The 17,724-nt window shown below is 36.1% G+C and overlaps 1 protein-coding gene across 1 annotated transcript in view; it reads right to left on the bottom strand.

Annotated features, from left to right (window-relative positions):
• Positions 1-15,306: 15,306 nt before the first annotated feature.
• LOC122796735 (desmoglein-2-like) overlaps positions 15,307-17,724 on the bottom strand; it is a 1,204,637-nt gene continuing 1,202,219 nt past the window's right edge. The window contains exon 15 of the mRNA XM_044065444.1: positions 15,307-16,206. Within this exon, the coding sequence (XP_043921379.1) occupies positions 15,556-16,206 (651 nt within the window). The 3' untranslated portion in view covers positions 15,307-15,555. The remainder of the gene's footprint in view (positions 16,207-17,724) is intronic.

The following is a 17,724-nucleotide window of genomic DNA, read 5'->3' as shown; positions in this document are numbered from 1 at the left end:
TGATTGACATCCCAGGAACACAATGCTGTGTGAAGCTGTCAAAAAATATGTTTGAATGTTCTCTTGGAATCCCAGCTTATGTAAGAGATCTCTCACTCAAGGAAGAGTTTCATGGCAGTTTGAAAAAGACTCTGTAAAGATAAGCAGGTTATTAAGATATGGAAAAATGTGGACACTCTCTGGCCGGCAATGAGCTATAACTGCAGCTAGACAGTTTGTGAAATTTCTTACTGCAGTCCATAGTCTAAAGTCAGAGAATTGATAATATGATCCTACCATACATACCTTAAGAAATACCTGAAGTCTGGATGCAGAGGGATGTGATAATAACTTGTTGTTGTTGTGCCTTTCAGCTTTTCCCGGTTAGGGGGTCGCCACAGCGGACCTCTGGTCCACTAATATTGGCAGTAGATTTTTACGTGCCGACTTGCCAGGCCTGACGCACAACCTTCAACGAAGGAACACCCATTCACGCATGTCGCCACACAGAAGACGCTTTAACTGAGAATCGAACGGGACAACATCTAACTGTGAGGCGACAATGCTACCGCAGCACCACCACAATAAGCATGTTTTAAATCCAGTGTTACTAGGATACTTAAATGAAAAGAAGAGGTAACAAGTGAAATGACAGCATTTTGAACTTGGGCACTATCACAAACATGTTTAAGGAAAAAAAAGATCCAGAACTGGTCTCCTAGTATCTTCATCCATGAATAAAAAACTTTTCCCAGCCTGGATAAGGAGATACTGGTTCTATAACTCCCTCGGACAGCATATGTTAAAAGACAGGGGGATATAAATCAGCCTGGTCTGTTAGTCTCCTGGAAAAGAAATATTTCCTCCAGCTGCCATCTATAACCTTGATCAATGATCTTCTGAAACTATTTGTCTGAGAGTACCTGTTGCCAAAGAGAAAAATGAAGATTTAGACTTTCTGGAAGGGAAAAGGGACTGTAACTGTAGGAAGAGGGGACAAGGTCCATTAAACAGTCATTTTGATTTGTTGGACTGTCCTTGGTTTTGAATGGTTCCTGAATTCTTTTTGTTGGGACTGTTTAATTTGTTTTTTTTTTTTTTGCCAAAACTGAATGAAGGGTTAGAGAATCCCTTAGAAAATTTTAAAAAGGAGGACTGGAAAATCAGATTCCCTATATCAACTTACCCTTTTCATCACACTTTTTGATAACCTCTACAGGACAGGAACTACAAACTTAATCTCAATCCAAAGGAGACGTTAGTATCTCAATTTTCACATAATCTGGGAGGTTCTGAGAACACAGCCAGGCAAACCTCCTGAGAACAGTAGAAGTGTCCATTGCCCTTGAAGAAGTATCAAGTGAGCCATATACACACTGTAAACAATGAGTTATGATTTGTACCATGGAAGACACTAAAGCATTTAAAGCAGATTCTCCTCACAAGAAGAAACTGCAGCCAGAGGATTCCTCATACCTTCACAATTAGCCAGAAGAAACTTTAATGTATGAGCCTGACAATGCAACATTCTGAAAACCAAAGTTGCCTCAGCATATACTTTTTTCCCCGTATTTTTTAATACTCTTCCCATCCTTGTCAGAAAGAAATGTTTAGTAGCAATAGGATTACCTAAAGGTGTAACTGCTTGTTAGCTTTGGGAAAAATGCATAAAAACTTAAAAGACTAAGGCACTTTATACATTCTCTCTGCCTTTTTAGGGGCAGCTAGATGACTATCAAGAAAATTGCATTCAATGACACACACACACACACACACACACACACACACACACACACACACACACACACACACACACACACACACACACACACACACCACTGAAAGCTGATGGAGCTGGAAGAATGGGTGAAGGTTTGGGAAACTCCATCTGAAACAGCTCATTGTATTTTCTGAGGGACTGAGAAACCTCAGTGTTCTCCCAGTCAAAACAATGACACATTCTAGAAATAGTCTCAGAGAAACAGAAACTTCTGCATGAATAATCAGAAGCTGAGCTCTCCGTTGAGTTAGAATCAGAAAACTGGGGAGAAAACCCTATATCTGTCCCTTCATCTTCCTGTCCAGACTCAGAGTCTTGTTTTTTTTCGGGGAAAGATGTATCCCTCTTTCTTTTTCCAGAAACCACCTTATAAGAAGGAACAATAGCCTGAATTAAACCCTGAGCCAGACACAGTAAACTACTCCTGTCAATGGAAATTTGGGGAGGAGTAGATACATTTTTAGTTTTCTCTTTCTTCTTGACAGGAAAATGGGATCAACAGTATTATTAGTGGCAGCAGCAACTTCCCTAGGGATATGCACAAGGAAGTCTTCCCAGTTCCCTCCCCCAGAACCGGCAAGAGTGGTTCTTCCTTTCCCATTGAGGGGAACCCAACAGAGGCAGAACATGTGGCTAACTCTCGGTCCATAGTGACTGTAGGGGCTACACCAGAAGGATCCAGGGAAAAAAGATGAGTGGTATGAGGAACAGGCCATGGCCACAGCAGAGTCACCCACCTGTACCTGAGGCAAATTGCTAGTCTGCTATGGTGGCAAAGGCTGTTTGCTTAACTTTTTCTTTTTGTGGATAGAAGAAGTACCGCCCATGGGACCCATAGTTTGTCACATGGTCAAGCTAAAAATGTTTTTTCTTTCCTGAAGAAAACGAGCAGCCAGAACTGGTAAAAATTTAAAGTCTTTAAAGGTCACTTTTTCACACAAAAATACAGTAGAAAGTGCTTAAAACATTGTGCCAGTTCCCAAATAGTAAAATAAGCACAGACAACTTTTAAACTGACAGGAAAAAAGTGTACTCACATTTAAAATTACAGTTAAGTCTCATGTCAGTCCATTAAAACACGAACTCCTAGCTTAAAAATAACTAAATAGAAAAATGCAATAAAACAATATTTTTTTAATATAGAATGTTTCTCTCAAAAAGGAAATTATCTGTCCTGCAAAAGAACAGCACAAACAAGGGGTTGGGAGGGTGGCCTAATGGTTAAGGTGTTTGCCTTACAAACACAAGGTGCAGGGTTTGAGTCTCACAAGGGATAACTGGCTAGGCTTACAATGGCTCACAAGGGCAGTTAGCCTAGTACTAACCTATGAACCTATGAACCTATGAACAATTTGACCATCAGTCCTTGAAAGCCTGCAGAGGTGCACTCTCAACAGCAGAAAAGCTCTGAACCACTTGGTGTCCAAACCTGTCTTCTTAGTCAGCTCAGCTTGCTCTGAGTGATAATTTGGATGTGTTTAAGGTGCTCTGAAGTTTTAGAAGGTGTCCAGCTGTTATATCCTTGGCAGGATATAACCCATATAGCTAAGGCTACAGCAGCAGTGATCAATACAATGAACATCAGGTATAGAGACTTAAACCTTGCCTGTGATATAAATAGGATCTGGTGGAGAGACAGGTATGTATCTCAGAGATTACCCCCGTCTATGGAACAGGCTCCCCATCCATGTGAAGCAGAGTTCCTCCCTAACCCAATTCAAGTGCAACTTGGACAAATGGATGGGAAACCAGAAATTCATCCTTGGTTTGGTACCTATGTTGCTAATGCAAACATTTGACCTGTAAATGGTTCATCTCCCAGGCCCATACTAACACTTATCAAGGGTATCAGAACTTGTCAGAGATTTGGGATGCATGGCTAGGCTTAAACACCTATGAACCTACGACGAATACTGCATTACATTTTAATGATATAACCAGAAAAATGGGCTACTCTTTGCACATAAGCAGTGAGTCCTAATTTGAGGTAATGCATGTCAGATTCCATTACCATTTTATTTTGTTAAGTTTATAAAAGGACATAGGCTTGCATTTCCGGAAAACTTAAAACACTTTGTATAAGTTCTCTTAAAGAAAGTGACAATTAAATTTAAAATAAAAATGGTAATTATTTTCAAAAAAAAGAGCTTGACATAGATAACTTATGATTTGTGAGAAGTCTAACACAGTCTGGATGACCACAACATCATTGCAAATTAGGGCTTACTGCTTATGTATAAAGAATAGTCTTTTTTGTTATATCATTAAAATGCAAGCGTTCTTTAATGCATGGAAGAGTTTCTTATTTTTCAAAACAGGTTTATTGTTTTAACATATAAGAGAAATATCATAACAATTTTATACAAGTAATTAAAAATAGGTATTATTATAATATTCAACAAAACAACTAAAGTATTTACAAAGACATCCACTACAATTAGATCAATTAATTAAACTAAAATACCGTGCTATTGAAATTAAAATTTTTTTAACAAATTTTGTAAATTATCCCATACAATATAATATGATGTTTTTCTAGTTGCATGGAAGAGTTTCTTGATGCAGCCGTAGAATGAAAATTGTGCTGTAGTGCAATCATTTATATTTTAACAAAAGCAACTTCATTACAATTTAAAAAAGGTAAGCTGATGATTAACAGGAATTACTAGTTTACTTACTTTTAGAAAAACATTTTGACCAGGCAAATTAAACATCTTTCTTAGGCATTAAAGCCTTATCATCCATTGTCTTTTCCTTTAATTGTGTCACTAACTTTTCCTACACCATATTAGACACTGAATGGCACTTATGCATAAGCTAGGCATGTTTGCTGTAATAGCTGTACAGAAAAACGTGGTACTGGTTTTAGTCAAAGTTTCATAAAGGAGAGGAGAGACTGGCTGCTCTAAAAAAAACAACATAACTTATCCATCACAGATAACTAATGCCTGTTTTTTGGGAGTATCTGATTCATGTATAACTAGCCTTGTATAAACACCAGTATACTGAGACAATTGAGATGGCAGCACTCAGAATCTAAAGGTAACTAGCATCTCTTCCATTATACATCTTTTTCTCCTAATCATGGAACCTTGTTTCTTGGTGCAGTAGAAATACCTTTATAACTGCAATATCACAATGCCCATATTAAGCTATTTAAACCTAAAGTCTTGAAAATTCACTTTGGCAAGTATACAACAGGGTAAGCGTATGAATCTCTTTATCTTTGTTGAAGTTATAAGAAATACACGATTCCTTGGCTAGAAGGAAGATATATGATAAAAAAGCTGTTAGATACTTTTGGTTCTGAATGACTTTCCTCGTAATAGTATTCTGAAACAAGTACATCTAAGGCTATGAAACCTTTATAAAACTCTTAAATGCCAACCCATTAAACAATGTTTGTAGGGATTAATAAGAGTTGTGCATCAGGCCTAATGGTCATGCATTATAGGTCTGGCTGCATTCATTAATTCATTTTATTTAAAAACACATAATTATTTGCGTTGGCCTTGCTCCAACTACTCTCTACTTTGAAAAAAAGAGAAAATAGAAAAATTAGAATGGGCTAAATAGAAATTCATTTTTAGGAAGGAATATTTAAGTATGTTACAATTCTTCTTCTTTGAAAGATAGCAATTGTTGACCATACTGAGCAGAAAGGTTGCTAATGATGGCAGATCCATTGACAAATTCACAAAATGCTTTATGTGTAATGTTCTATTGAAAATGGCTTTCTAAGATTGAAACAAGTATCATTTTATAGCAATTTTAAATGAAAACTTCATTCCTGATGGTGTAATAATCAGTGAAAGATTGTTATATGAAACCTTTAATTAAATAAGTGTATGATTGTATCAAAACTAAAAACAGACCAATTATTTTCATTAACCTTTTTCATGGGTAGTATGAATTCCCTCCTCTAGGCCAGTAATCAAGGAGCCTCAACCCTCACCACTGACACCAGTGAAGAATGTTCACCTAAAAAAAAAATGGATACACATAGTATTTTCAGATGCAGTTCTCTGCATCAAGCACAATTTCCCTTAAGAACATACAGGGAGCACACACAAATTCTGGGGCTGGGTTTTCCTCTCCAGAGCCCCAAATAAGACTCCACCTTTCTCTCTGCAGAAATCAGTGCTCTGTGTCCCTGTTCCAAGTAGCTGGCACACACACTCTTTGAGATTTGATTTTCACACACACACACATGCGCACACACACACATACACACACACACACACACACACACACACACACACACACACACACACACACACACACACACACACACACACACACACACACACACACACACACACACACAAGGCTGGGACAGAATTACCCACTATACCACCTTCACCCAGACTACAAAATAGATTTACTGCCAACAGGCAGCTACTTTAAGGCTCTTGCCAGGGTACCCAATTACTCTTAGTAAAATTAATACTTATACAGATGGTAATCTTTGGTGAAATGGCAAGACTTTCAGGAGCATGAAGCCACAGTGTCACCAAATAAATGCAATTACTCTCAAAGGTTAAACTGTTCTCTAAAAGACCAACCACAATGAAAGGTGTAGGCATATTTAATAATAAATAATATAACAGAAAACATAAAAATACTGAATATCTACTTACAATACATGCAAGAGTTTCAATTTACAGGAAATATAAAAACATACATGGCAAGATTTAGACAGATACATAAAAACAACATTTAACTAGTCTCATTATATTTTCCTAACTGACTGAAGAATTACTGCTCCCTATGTACTTGCTAGAGAAAGGCAAGATGACATGGATGAGTGTCTTTATTGTCAGTTCCAATAACAGAATGCTGAGTGCCACTGTCACATCTCTCACTAATATCTAAATACAATTTCAGTGCTGGCTATAGAATTTATTTCTTTTATTTTACATTTGTTAACCAGGATAGTCCATTTGAATGTGAGCCCATTTTCAGTGGAGGCCCAGGGAAAAAAAGCTTCATAAAACATCTTACATAGGCAACAATATAATAGGTAGAAATACAGTGGTATTTGAAAGTAAGTATAAGTATACATTGGTATCATAAGGTGTAACATCAAATCTATAGGATAAAGTAATATTATACGTTGATACAAAAGTATCATCAAATTGTTAAGGAGGAATGAGTTTTTTCATAGAGGGTAATTGAGAGAAAGTTTAGTTATTATTCAGGTTAGTAAACAAAGTGAATGAGGAGGAGAAGGGAATTAGAAGAAGAAGATGAAGATATGTAAGTAGAGGGTTCTTAGGCTGGTTAAAAGGCTTACAGGGGAGAGATTAGCCTGGGTTGATGCAGGAGCAATTCCAGTGGCTATATAAGTAGTCCTTCAGTTGTTTCTTGAATTGAGTTATGTCAGTGATGTTTAAAATATGTTGGGGAAAAGAGTTTCAGATGTTAGAGATATGGTGTGAATAGAGGGAATCCCTTGCCGTTATTACTTTTGGAGACTTGCAGAAGGGTTTTATGTGTAGATTGGAGGTGACTAGTATTATTATATGGCTTGAGTAAGTGTTGTAATGCTGGGATTCTGTCAGGCTGGTTTACTAAGTGGTGGGTAAAAATGAGTTCAGTATAGGTTAAATAATGGGGGAGCTCTAGACAGTTTAATTGTTGTAGGGAGGAGCAATGCTTGGACCTGTGAAGGGAGTCAGTGGTGAACTTGGCTATTTTATTATAACACGATTCACATTTGGAAAGCTTACTTTTGCTAAGTGTGGTAAAGATGGGGGAGGCATAGATTAGAGAAGATAGGAGATGAATTCTAGTAATGTCTAATCTGGATTGTTTTGTAACAAACGGCTTAATGTGGTAGAGAGAGCCAAGTTTGATATGAGTTTTTTGATAGATTGAGATAGATGAATGTCAAATTTCAATTTGTTATCAATGATAACACCTAATAACTTAGTTTGTGAGGTGGTGATTATGACTGTATTGCCAGAGGAAATAATTTGAAAGAGGTTGTTTGTATAGATGATGGGGGTGAAAAAGCATCAGCTTGGTCTTGTTTGAATTTAGTATAAGGTTAGCTTTGTTAAGCCAAGATTCCACTTGGAAAAAAGATTGTTGTGTGATTTCTTGTAGCAGTGAGAAGGAGGATACATTACATAATAGAGTAGTCATCTGCTTATTGAATAACTGATGCTAAAGGAGTGGATTTATGCAACTGGTTAGTGAATATATTTAATAACAGGGGTCCTAGTATGGAACCTTGTGGGACACCAATATTAACAGGGAGTACAGATGACAGCTCTTATCTCCACCTAACAGCTTGTTGCCATTTGGTTAGGTGACTGTGGAACCATAGTATGGTAGTGGGACTAATGTTTAAGGTGGCTAGTTCTGATAGTTTCTGGTGTGAAACAGTGTCAAAGGCCTTAGAGAGATCTAAAAAGATGGCAGAGACAAGCCTGTTTTGGTTTCTGTGCTGATTTATATTGTTGGTAAAACTGAAGAGGGTAGTTGTGGTTCTATGGTGAGGATGAAAACCATGTAGAGTGTGAGAGAGGAGTTTGTTGGATAGAGGATGATTTAGGAGTTGGATATGAACGCATCTTTCAAGTATTTTTGAGAGGGGAGGAAGGATGGCAGTAGGCCTATAGTTTGTGAGTTCAGAATGACATCACATCTGGTCACCTGACTCTGTGGTTCCCACACTACCCCCCTGACTAGAAGCTGAACCAGGATCTAACACAGATGAGTCACAATACACACCTAGGGCTTTGCTAAGGCATCTAGAGGCTGTAAAATAATTCCAACCCTTTCATCCCTCCTGTAGAAACTAACCAGCCATTCTCTGGCACCCCAGGGTAGGAATTAGTTCACCACTAAGGAAAATATGAGCCCATGCCTTTCCCAGACATTGCGTCTTAGGCTGCATAAACTCTTCATGGCCTAAGCCAAGTCATTTAATTTCTGGTTATTTTTCCTAAGGTAAGCTGAGCTGAGCTTAACCCCTTCCCTTCCAGCATCTTCTGTTAACATATATACATTTCCTCAGTTGCAACAGTACAGTCTAATATAAATGTATATTTCTTTTCTGTCCAGCATGACCTACTGTTGATTTACAAATACATTTTTAACACAAGTGTCTGCACAAATCAGTTTGATATACAAATAACATAAACGTCTTTACAAAACTGCAGATAGCTATGCTGTCATATATTACACATGCATGCCCTACTCTCTCTGGCATAGCAGGCACTACCTCACATAATCACAGCTAGCATTAAGATGCATTGAATTCATCTCCTCTCTTTCAACAATGCAAAATTCTCTAGCAGAGATTATTTTGGCAACAGATAAGATCTCTGGGCAATGTTTAGATTAGGTGTCTGTGTTTCAAAAAGTAGAGGACTAAAGCAGATTTGCTTGACTGCTGCCCAATTTAAAAATAAATCATCTGGTATGCTTTTTGATTTTTAACAAATGAGAAACCCCTTTAAGTTTTTTTTATCTGTGTTTATTGGTTACTTTCTTAAAGTGCTGATCCAGAATTATAACAAGCCCATATGTGGTACAAAAGTTAGCACTCTGGTCATATATATTCTTTATTAAGAATTCAATGTTAAAAATTTCCTAGAAACGGAGAAAAAGGCATACCAAGTGATGGAAACTATTGCTTGTGATAAAGTTGAGAATGTTACTGTATCTGAATAATGGCATAGCACTTAAAATAAGGGGAACAACATGTAACTCAAGAATTGTAAAAATACTAAATGTATTTCTATCTATGTCCTTGGTTAAATGTGAATAATTTCAAAAATTTGTTTAAAGAAGCAATCAGAAACTAACTTTATTAATAAAAATTCACAAACTCTTATTGCTGCTTTGGCAAAACTTTCAAGAGAGTTTTTTTATACTCTAGGACTACTCATTTTACTGTCAATGTTAGCTTAGATCTTACTTAAATGCAATTCTTTCTCTCTCGCTGAACAGGCTTGAAAATGGATAACACACTTTCAAGCAGGCCTATCATTCTACACTCCTTTATTATATTTTATCTTATGCAGCAATGGTGGAGAAATGCAGCAAAATAAGAAACAGTGACCTTCACGTCAAACATAGATAAATACATGCAAACTCTCAATTTTCTTTGAGGATATTTTTTGTTGTGTGTCAAAGACACTTTATAGAGGCAGAAACAAACAAATTGGAATAATTTGCGGATAAGACCATCTGGACTAACAACAACAAGTCTAGTTATCAAGATTTATAGAGTACAAGATCTCAAGCTCAAGACTGGGAAAGTATATGCAAGCTGATGAAAAAAAAAAGAGTATAAGATGTTTTAGGAAGGCAGTACAAAGAACACTGTTAGTTGAAAGCATGTGTGACAGTTTCATTTCATAGATGACTTTTCTATGCAAATATCTATATTGCAGCCACTGTAATTGAAACTACTTACCAACACTCTTGATGTTACTGTTTGTTGTATAAATAGATGCTACTAACTGACTTTGAATGATTTCTAACTGAATTTTATGTTGGAAGTACATGATACATGTAAAACAGTCAAACAGCTGGCTATCTGAAAATTTTACAGCTAAACAGCTAAATCTTTCATTCACAGATGAGAAGCGGCACCAATTTTATGGTAATTTTTTACAGTATCATTTTTATTGAAATATTTAGCATCAGTATGTTATACATAATAATCTCTCAGCTTTCATTAGAAAAAAAAGAACAAATTTAACTTTTTGAAACCCAATGCAAAATATAGCATAACTGCATCATCCTGTTAAAATATATCCCCTGTGTAATTGCATATAAAAATACACATTTGAAACAGCAAAATACCCCTGGCACACAGTTCCTTATTGTCTGGGATGTGAAAAAACAACTAAGAACCACACAGACCACCCAAATGTTCTTCAATGATTTCACATCCTACATAGTACCAAAAATACCCTTCCCAAAAAACTGATATAGAGACAACGATACCTTACCCCCTACTTATTACAACAAAAACTAACAACACAGTTAATTCCATTCAATTCAACAATTGCCTTATGGCTTGAAGTTATGTGAAAAAACTGACAAGTTCCAGTAAACATTGTTTGATGGTTAGTAAAAAAAAAAAAATAAAGGAGGGTCAAAAGTGATTCAACTATCTATAATCTTCTATATAGTTACTGTCATAAACTGATAACTATATAATCACGTCTTTGTTACAGACATAAACAAAATAGGAGTAACCTATTGGTGGATGAAGATTCAATGCTCGAGCTTCAATTGCTCGAGGTTCAATTCATCGAAAACTGGAGTTTCTCCACAGAAAATCATTGTTGGAGAGTTGTGCCAGAAGTGATTCCTTTTTGGGGGAATTTCCCCCTTCTTAAAGTTGGTAGAACTGTGGAGTTGGTATATATAAGTTCCGGATTGTGGAGGACTTTCACCCTGCAAAAAACACATAAAAAGTATTTTTTTGGCATTTTTTTTTCAAATGCCGTTCAGGGATTTTGATCCTCAGTGCTTACACTGATAGTGGAAACATGCACTAGACTAATATTTTTATGAGATGTCTGAGGTATGGCAGACTTGTTCCAGAAATGCTGGTCTTCTAGATTATAGCTGAAAAATGAAGTCAGTGTCATTTTAGATAAATTAAGGTTTTAGTCTGTTTTCAATACAGTAACAATGCAATATGATTTTTTAACTGCGTTGTACTCTAAATAATTAATAAAGAATACATAGATTGCCTACAGAAATGAACAGCTGTATACCATTATTAAAATATATCCGGATAGGGAAGTAAGGATCATCTATACACCTCATGTGATAACAGTAATATTCCTTTTAATGCAGAGACTGGGCACATAATCAGAAAATTTTACACCTTATGGCAATGTGGAATTGTGTATCTCCATATGCAAAAATATGGAAAGGTCAGAGACTACAGAAATATCTGACAATATATAGTAAGTTTTACTGAAATTACAGAGAGACTACAGCTAAACCTAATGCATATACTTGACACAGTAGAAAACAATTCCACTGTGGGGACTCAATATTTTAGCCGACCATTAATTTTCACTAGTATAAACATGTTACTCAGTATTGACTTTCAAATTGTGTATGTACCATAATCAGATGTCTCGGTAGTTAACTTGTCAGATGCTAATGCTTTTCGCTCAGTATTTAAGACTAGCTTTCAGTCATGAAGACTATTGGCCTAGAGGTGTAGCAGACATGATAACCAATGGATATCTAGGCTCATTTAACAATGTGGGTGCTGAATTCTCACCTGCATTCTCAACTGAGCAAGGACGATGATAGATTGAGTTTCTGGACAGCCTGGTTACCTCTTGGTAGAAACTGAGGTACACAGTAACAGCAGCAGGCTGCTAATGCTGGTGGTATACTGGGTCAGGGTGTCACAGACAGATTTCATACTGGGGTCAGGGTGTCACAGACAAATTTAATGCAGCTACATAAGGGATACCTATTCGTTTTATCTGCTGATATCATCGCAGGTTGCATATTTTCAAGAAGATTACATGACTGAGACAAACATAATGCTTCTAGTGTGATGACTGAAGAAATGTGCCACCCCACTTAAACTGCACACTGAAAAGTAGATTATGTAAGGACTGAATGACTACAGTTGTATACATCTGGCAGGAAAAAACATGGCCTGATATTAGCAAAGCAGTAGACCATGTCAAAAATTCCATTAACACCATTATGATATTTCTCTCCTTCTGTCCTTCCTTATGGTCACAAAGATTTAATTTGTTGTGGAAAAATTAAAGCAATTAACAGTTCGTTAATATTTGATGATATAGAAGAAACTTGTTACTAGCTCATTGGTTCTCACTCAGTAAATGCTTACCCTTTTTTGGAAACAATAAATACAATCTGCAAGCAAAGCAATTTGCTTATACAATTTTATGATTAAATGACCTTTGATCCTATATCATTATAGTTGTGGAAAATTATGTTTTTAATTTCGGGTTATAGCTTTAGATAAGGGGTCTGTGGCATTCATTAATGAAATACTTAGTGTGCAAAATGGTTGTATGCAGCCTATATGATGGCATCAAAGCCACAGAGATATGACTCATCAGGTTCAGAAAAACAGGCACAATTCAATGAGTTCTGAAAGACATACTGACTTTTCTTTTACAAGACCAAACTCACTTACCCAAAAATGCATAGAGAATGTCAGCAGATATACAAATTCCAGCAAACTGACCAAATATCAGAAGGCTGGCATTTATGCTGGCAACTATGGATAGCCAATGGATGCCAAGGTAAGAAAAATAGCTAAAAGTGCTAGTACAATCTCCAGTGTGTGGATATAATAGACAGTTGTTTTTTGCCTTGCCAAATGTATACTGGTCTTCTATGATGCTTGTGCAAATAACTTTTATTGTGTCTGTCACTATATCTGCCCTGCATGGAGCAACAGGGTATGGTCCCTGAGCAGTGTAGCATACCAACTATGTAGCAGTGGGCACTGTAACACCACAGTACCTTTTTTATCATGGTAGGTGGGCACATCTCTAACATATGTCTAAGGTCTGGGCAGTACCCAGTCGTCAGCAAGGCAGAGGAATGGTCCCTTAATATTCTGACAACTGTATTGACACCATTACTATTGTTCAGGCTTTGGTTTATTAAATGATCCACTCAGCTATCTGTCTTCAGCAATCCAGTATTAGACAGGTTGACATACAACTGCCAGCCTCACCCAATTCTGAACAGCACCATGCCTTTCATTAAATTGTCTATTAGGTTTCAGTGCTTTCAGAACTGACACTGTAATGTAGTTGTCTCAGGCTTTCATTCAGTAGATGAGCGAGTATTTTAAGTTGAAGAAATTCTACCTTTGACTACAGCCTGAAAGTTCAAATGTAGTCTTTACTTACATCTGCATATTGTTTATTACACTTCATAAGCAAATACAAAATAGTTTCCCACAATAACCAATTTTATTACATTTAGAAGTGTAGATGATACTTTTGTGACACACTTTTAAATATTGCTGTAGGTTTTAGCAGATTAACAACATGCAGTGTGTTTCCTACTTTCAGAAAAGAGAGTCACAGTAGGAGATAATAATGGCTGCATGTTTTCCGACACTTATACTGATCATTGCTTAATATCACCCAAAAGTAAACTTTATTTAGTATGCATTTTTCAGCAGGTCTCCATGAAGAAAATAAACCAACAGCTTGTACCAGTCTAGCCAATGATAGGGTGCATTATAAACACAGTTTAAATGATGACTCAACAAATAACTAACTTGCAACCCATTAGTTTGGAAGACATATGTACATAGTGTTGGTGACAATCTTTTGATTTTTTTAATCTTCAAGCTATCGCACATTTTATGACAGAGAGCTTCTGTTAAAACATCAATAAAAGTATCTAGCAGACATACACTCCCAGTTAAGTTGCAAAAGAACGCTTCTTGTTCAAGGCTGCATAAAGTGTTGCTGATGGACCACAAAGCAGCTCCATTACTGGCAGTGAAAACATTTTTCTTAGCACCTTCCGAGACTTGGAAAAATGTGACTGTGATATCTCCCACAGAAGTATATCAAGCCAAAAAATTGGCAGAAGTACATCAGAGATTAATTTAAATCACAAAACACATTATACAGCACTTACTTCCAGTCTATCATCATGGCAATTATCTGGAAAGCATAAATATTGTAATAAATTCAAGACTATAATTATGGACCACCTAAAATACAATAGAACTGCATATGGATGCAGTAGCAAAAGACATCATTAAATGTCTAAGAAATTCTACAGAAAGGAAATTGCTGTGTAGGACTGTGAAGCGTAGTTCATCTGAGAGAACACTGCCAGTACAATCAAAATCACCTAATCCCATAGTTAACATTATATGGAATGTTGAGGAGCATTTCCTTAATACACCTAAGCAAAAAAAATCACATTTTCCCTTTTACCCATCACATTTTACAATATAACTGTACCATGCAGCTGTGTTTTGAGGCTCTGAAGCCTCTGTGGATGTAAAGCTAGTTTTGCTGAACACCAGTTATATAGTAGTTTAGGATGCATGTCCGCAGAATGTGTTTGTGATTTATATTGCATAATTCTGCAAGTCACTTAGTCATAAAACTAGCATTTTTTTCATCAAAGGAAAAGCTTTCGTAGCTCACAAGTAAACATTAATAAATTACCCTTTAACTCTGAATACTGTACTGCACTTATACCTTTCAACTTCTTAGAGCAAGAAATCTGGACAAAGCCATAAATAATGGGGGACAAAGGCTGAAAAATAGGGACAATTTTTAAATATTGCTCTTACAAATTTAGAAAGTAGATAGAATAACAGGTTTTGCATTAGCATGAATTTTCTGAAAGGATATGAAGTCTAAAACTGGTAGGGCTGTCATTATTTTCTGACTTAAATCTTCAATGATTTGTGAGGGATTTGCTAGAAAACCATAATTTCATGAAAAATGGACCAAAAATATGATGTAAAAATCTAGACATTCTGCGAAAATCTGTACAGTTGAGAGGTATGACTGCATTGTACATGTTTACTCTTACTGAAGATTTTATACTAGTATTTGGAGACTTGTAGTGTCTTTTATCAAAACTTGTTGGAGAATTTGAGGATTTGTATTCTATTAGGTATTGGTATGAATTAGGAGCAGAAACCACATTTTCATCCTTAAGGACAGCATTATGTATTCCTCCTAGGGCTATAAAATAATGTGTGCAGTTAGTCCAAATTAGTGTTTTGTTTCAGCGAGCACAACAGGTTCAGCGACAACTCCAATAGGTCAAATAGTAGTGCCAGGAGCTAAGGAATGCTCAACTAAAACATGCTGCTGTACTGCAGCCTCAGGTATTGTTCCAATTACCCGAAGATTGGAACCTGATCCATGAAAACCATCCAGGTCCACAACATTTTGCCAAAATACTGATTCTGGTGTGAGCTGACTGACTTGCATGATATGGCTGGGTAACATTAAATTTTGGATGGCAATTTTGCTGCTCGATTCAGCTGACTGAGAATTGCTGACCATCTGGGCTATAGATTTTCTGGAGGTCTGCATAGTGGGCTTGGACTGACTTAAAACTGGATGAATGGATAGAGGCGACTTATTTAAGCTGGATCCATAATAACCAATTCCATTGCTAGTAGACAGACTGGAAGGCAGTAGGTTTTGGTAGCTGGTATTGGAGTGCTGTTGATGCAATCCAGTCTGATTAATTATTACATCTGTGCTGATTTCTTTGCCTGTACAAACTTCTGCCAGAGTCTTGAACTTTGGTCCTAGATCATCTAATAGGCCATCTTCAAAGTTACTTTCAATGAAGCTGCAGCAGCCAACTGAACCAGATGGTGAATGTGTTTCTTCTGTGCAGTAAACAGTCGTGTAGTTATCTGCTGGTTTCCTTAAATCCTCCTCAACAAATAAGCATGCTTTCTAGAAGAAAAATGAGAATAGTTACAAGAAGTTCATTATATTTTAGCATGAATGAAAAAAAGTCATCATTTGCCATCAACAAATGACTCAACAACAAGACAGGACACAAGCGCTGATCTGTTTTAAGGGACCAGAAACCATAATATATATGCATCATTGTTTGCTGTCCAGAGAACTAAATTTGCCAATTTTATTCAGAAATATACACTGATGTTGTGCCTGTCAGAAAAGTTCAAAGATCTTGTCAGTGATCATAAAATTTCAGCAATTTCCAGGAAGAAAGCTATTATTTTTTTCAAAGACATTGCTTAGATTCTAAAAAGAGTGATAATGAACTAAGCCTTTGTACTCTGTAATTGATGGAAATTAGTAATTTGGCTTTCTTCTGCAAAGAAAAGTTAATTGATATAGTTACATGTCTGTTTGTCTGTTAGAGGGTGACAGCATTGTTTAGAACTTATATATATTTTTTTATTTTTTTTAAACTACTCCATATATTGAAAGTCATTTATCCTCATAGATTTTATCTAAAATTCACAGCAGATAGAAATGTTTAATTGCAATGAAGCCTCCCATTATACACATACAAGGTGATTTGTATTATAGACCAAATTTATTTTATAATGTCATATGAATATTTTCATAAAAAAAACAGTTATTTGGGTCTCCATGTTATTTTGCAATAGTTTGCTTTAGTTTTTCAGTGACTGAAGATATATCCATAATATTGTTTATTCATTTACAGTTCTAAACATTTTAAGAACTCATAAACTGCATTCGCTACTTTTTCTAGTTATAAAATGTGTTTTTTTTATATACCTGACATGAAGTAGTATCCATTAGCTACAATGATTTTTTTTAAAGTGTAGTAAGAATGTCATGGGTTGTCAGGTCAAGCAAAATGTTTATTTACATATTTAAGAACATTTTAATAAATGCAGCATTTTAGTGTTTAGTATGATGATCATTTCTTGAATTGTCCATATGCTTGTTTTTCTTCATAGCTATCTAAATCTCCAATATTTAGGAGGCATGGTCTGTCCAGAAATGCTCCAATAGCATAGTGTCACTAACCCTACATGAAAGAAAAATCTGCAGAGGCAATAAGGTATTAAAGTAGAAGAAACTTAAAACAGGGCATTCTAGCTTACAAAAACTGTTCTGGTGCTACTAGACACATTGAAGACACTTCACCATAAGCAACAAAAATGTCACTTTTATTTGAAAGATTGTCTCAGGTGGTGAGAGAAGCAGAAAATAATATCAGAAGCTCAGAGAAAAATGCAAAAATGACAAACTTTGAAGAAAAATAAACTTTAACCAAGAGTAATAAAAAGAAAAAAGCTTACAAGCTTGTTTAAAGATCTACAGAAGCACAGACAATCTTACAAAAATATCTAGCAGGGTGAATATAACCATCTTTGGAGCACATGAATATACCCTGACAAAGGTTTAAGATATGTATAATAACTGATAGCTGAGGTGATATACTTATCAAATATATGAATTCAAACATTG

The sequence above is a fragment of the Protopterus annectens genome, chromosome 3.part0 (genome assembly GCF_019279795.1).
Source record: "Protopterus annectens isolate FY-2018-M chromosome 3.part0, PAN1.0, whole genome shotgun sequence".
Classification (NCBI taxonomy): domain Eukaryota; kingdom Metazoa; phylum Chordata; order Ceratodontiformes; family Protopteridae; genus Protopterus; species Protopterus annectens.
This window is presented reverse-complemented; position numbering and strand designations above follow the sequence as displayed.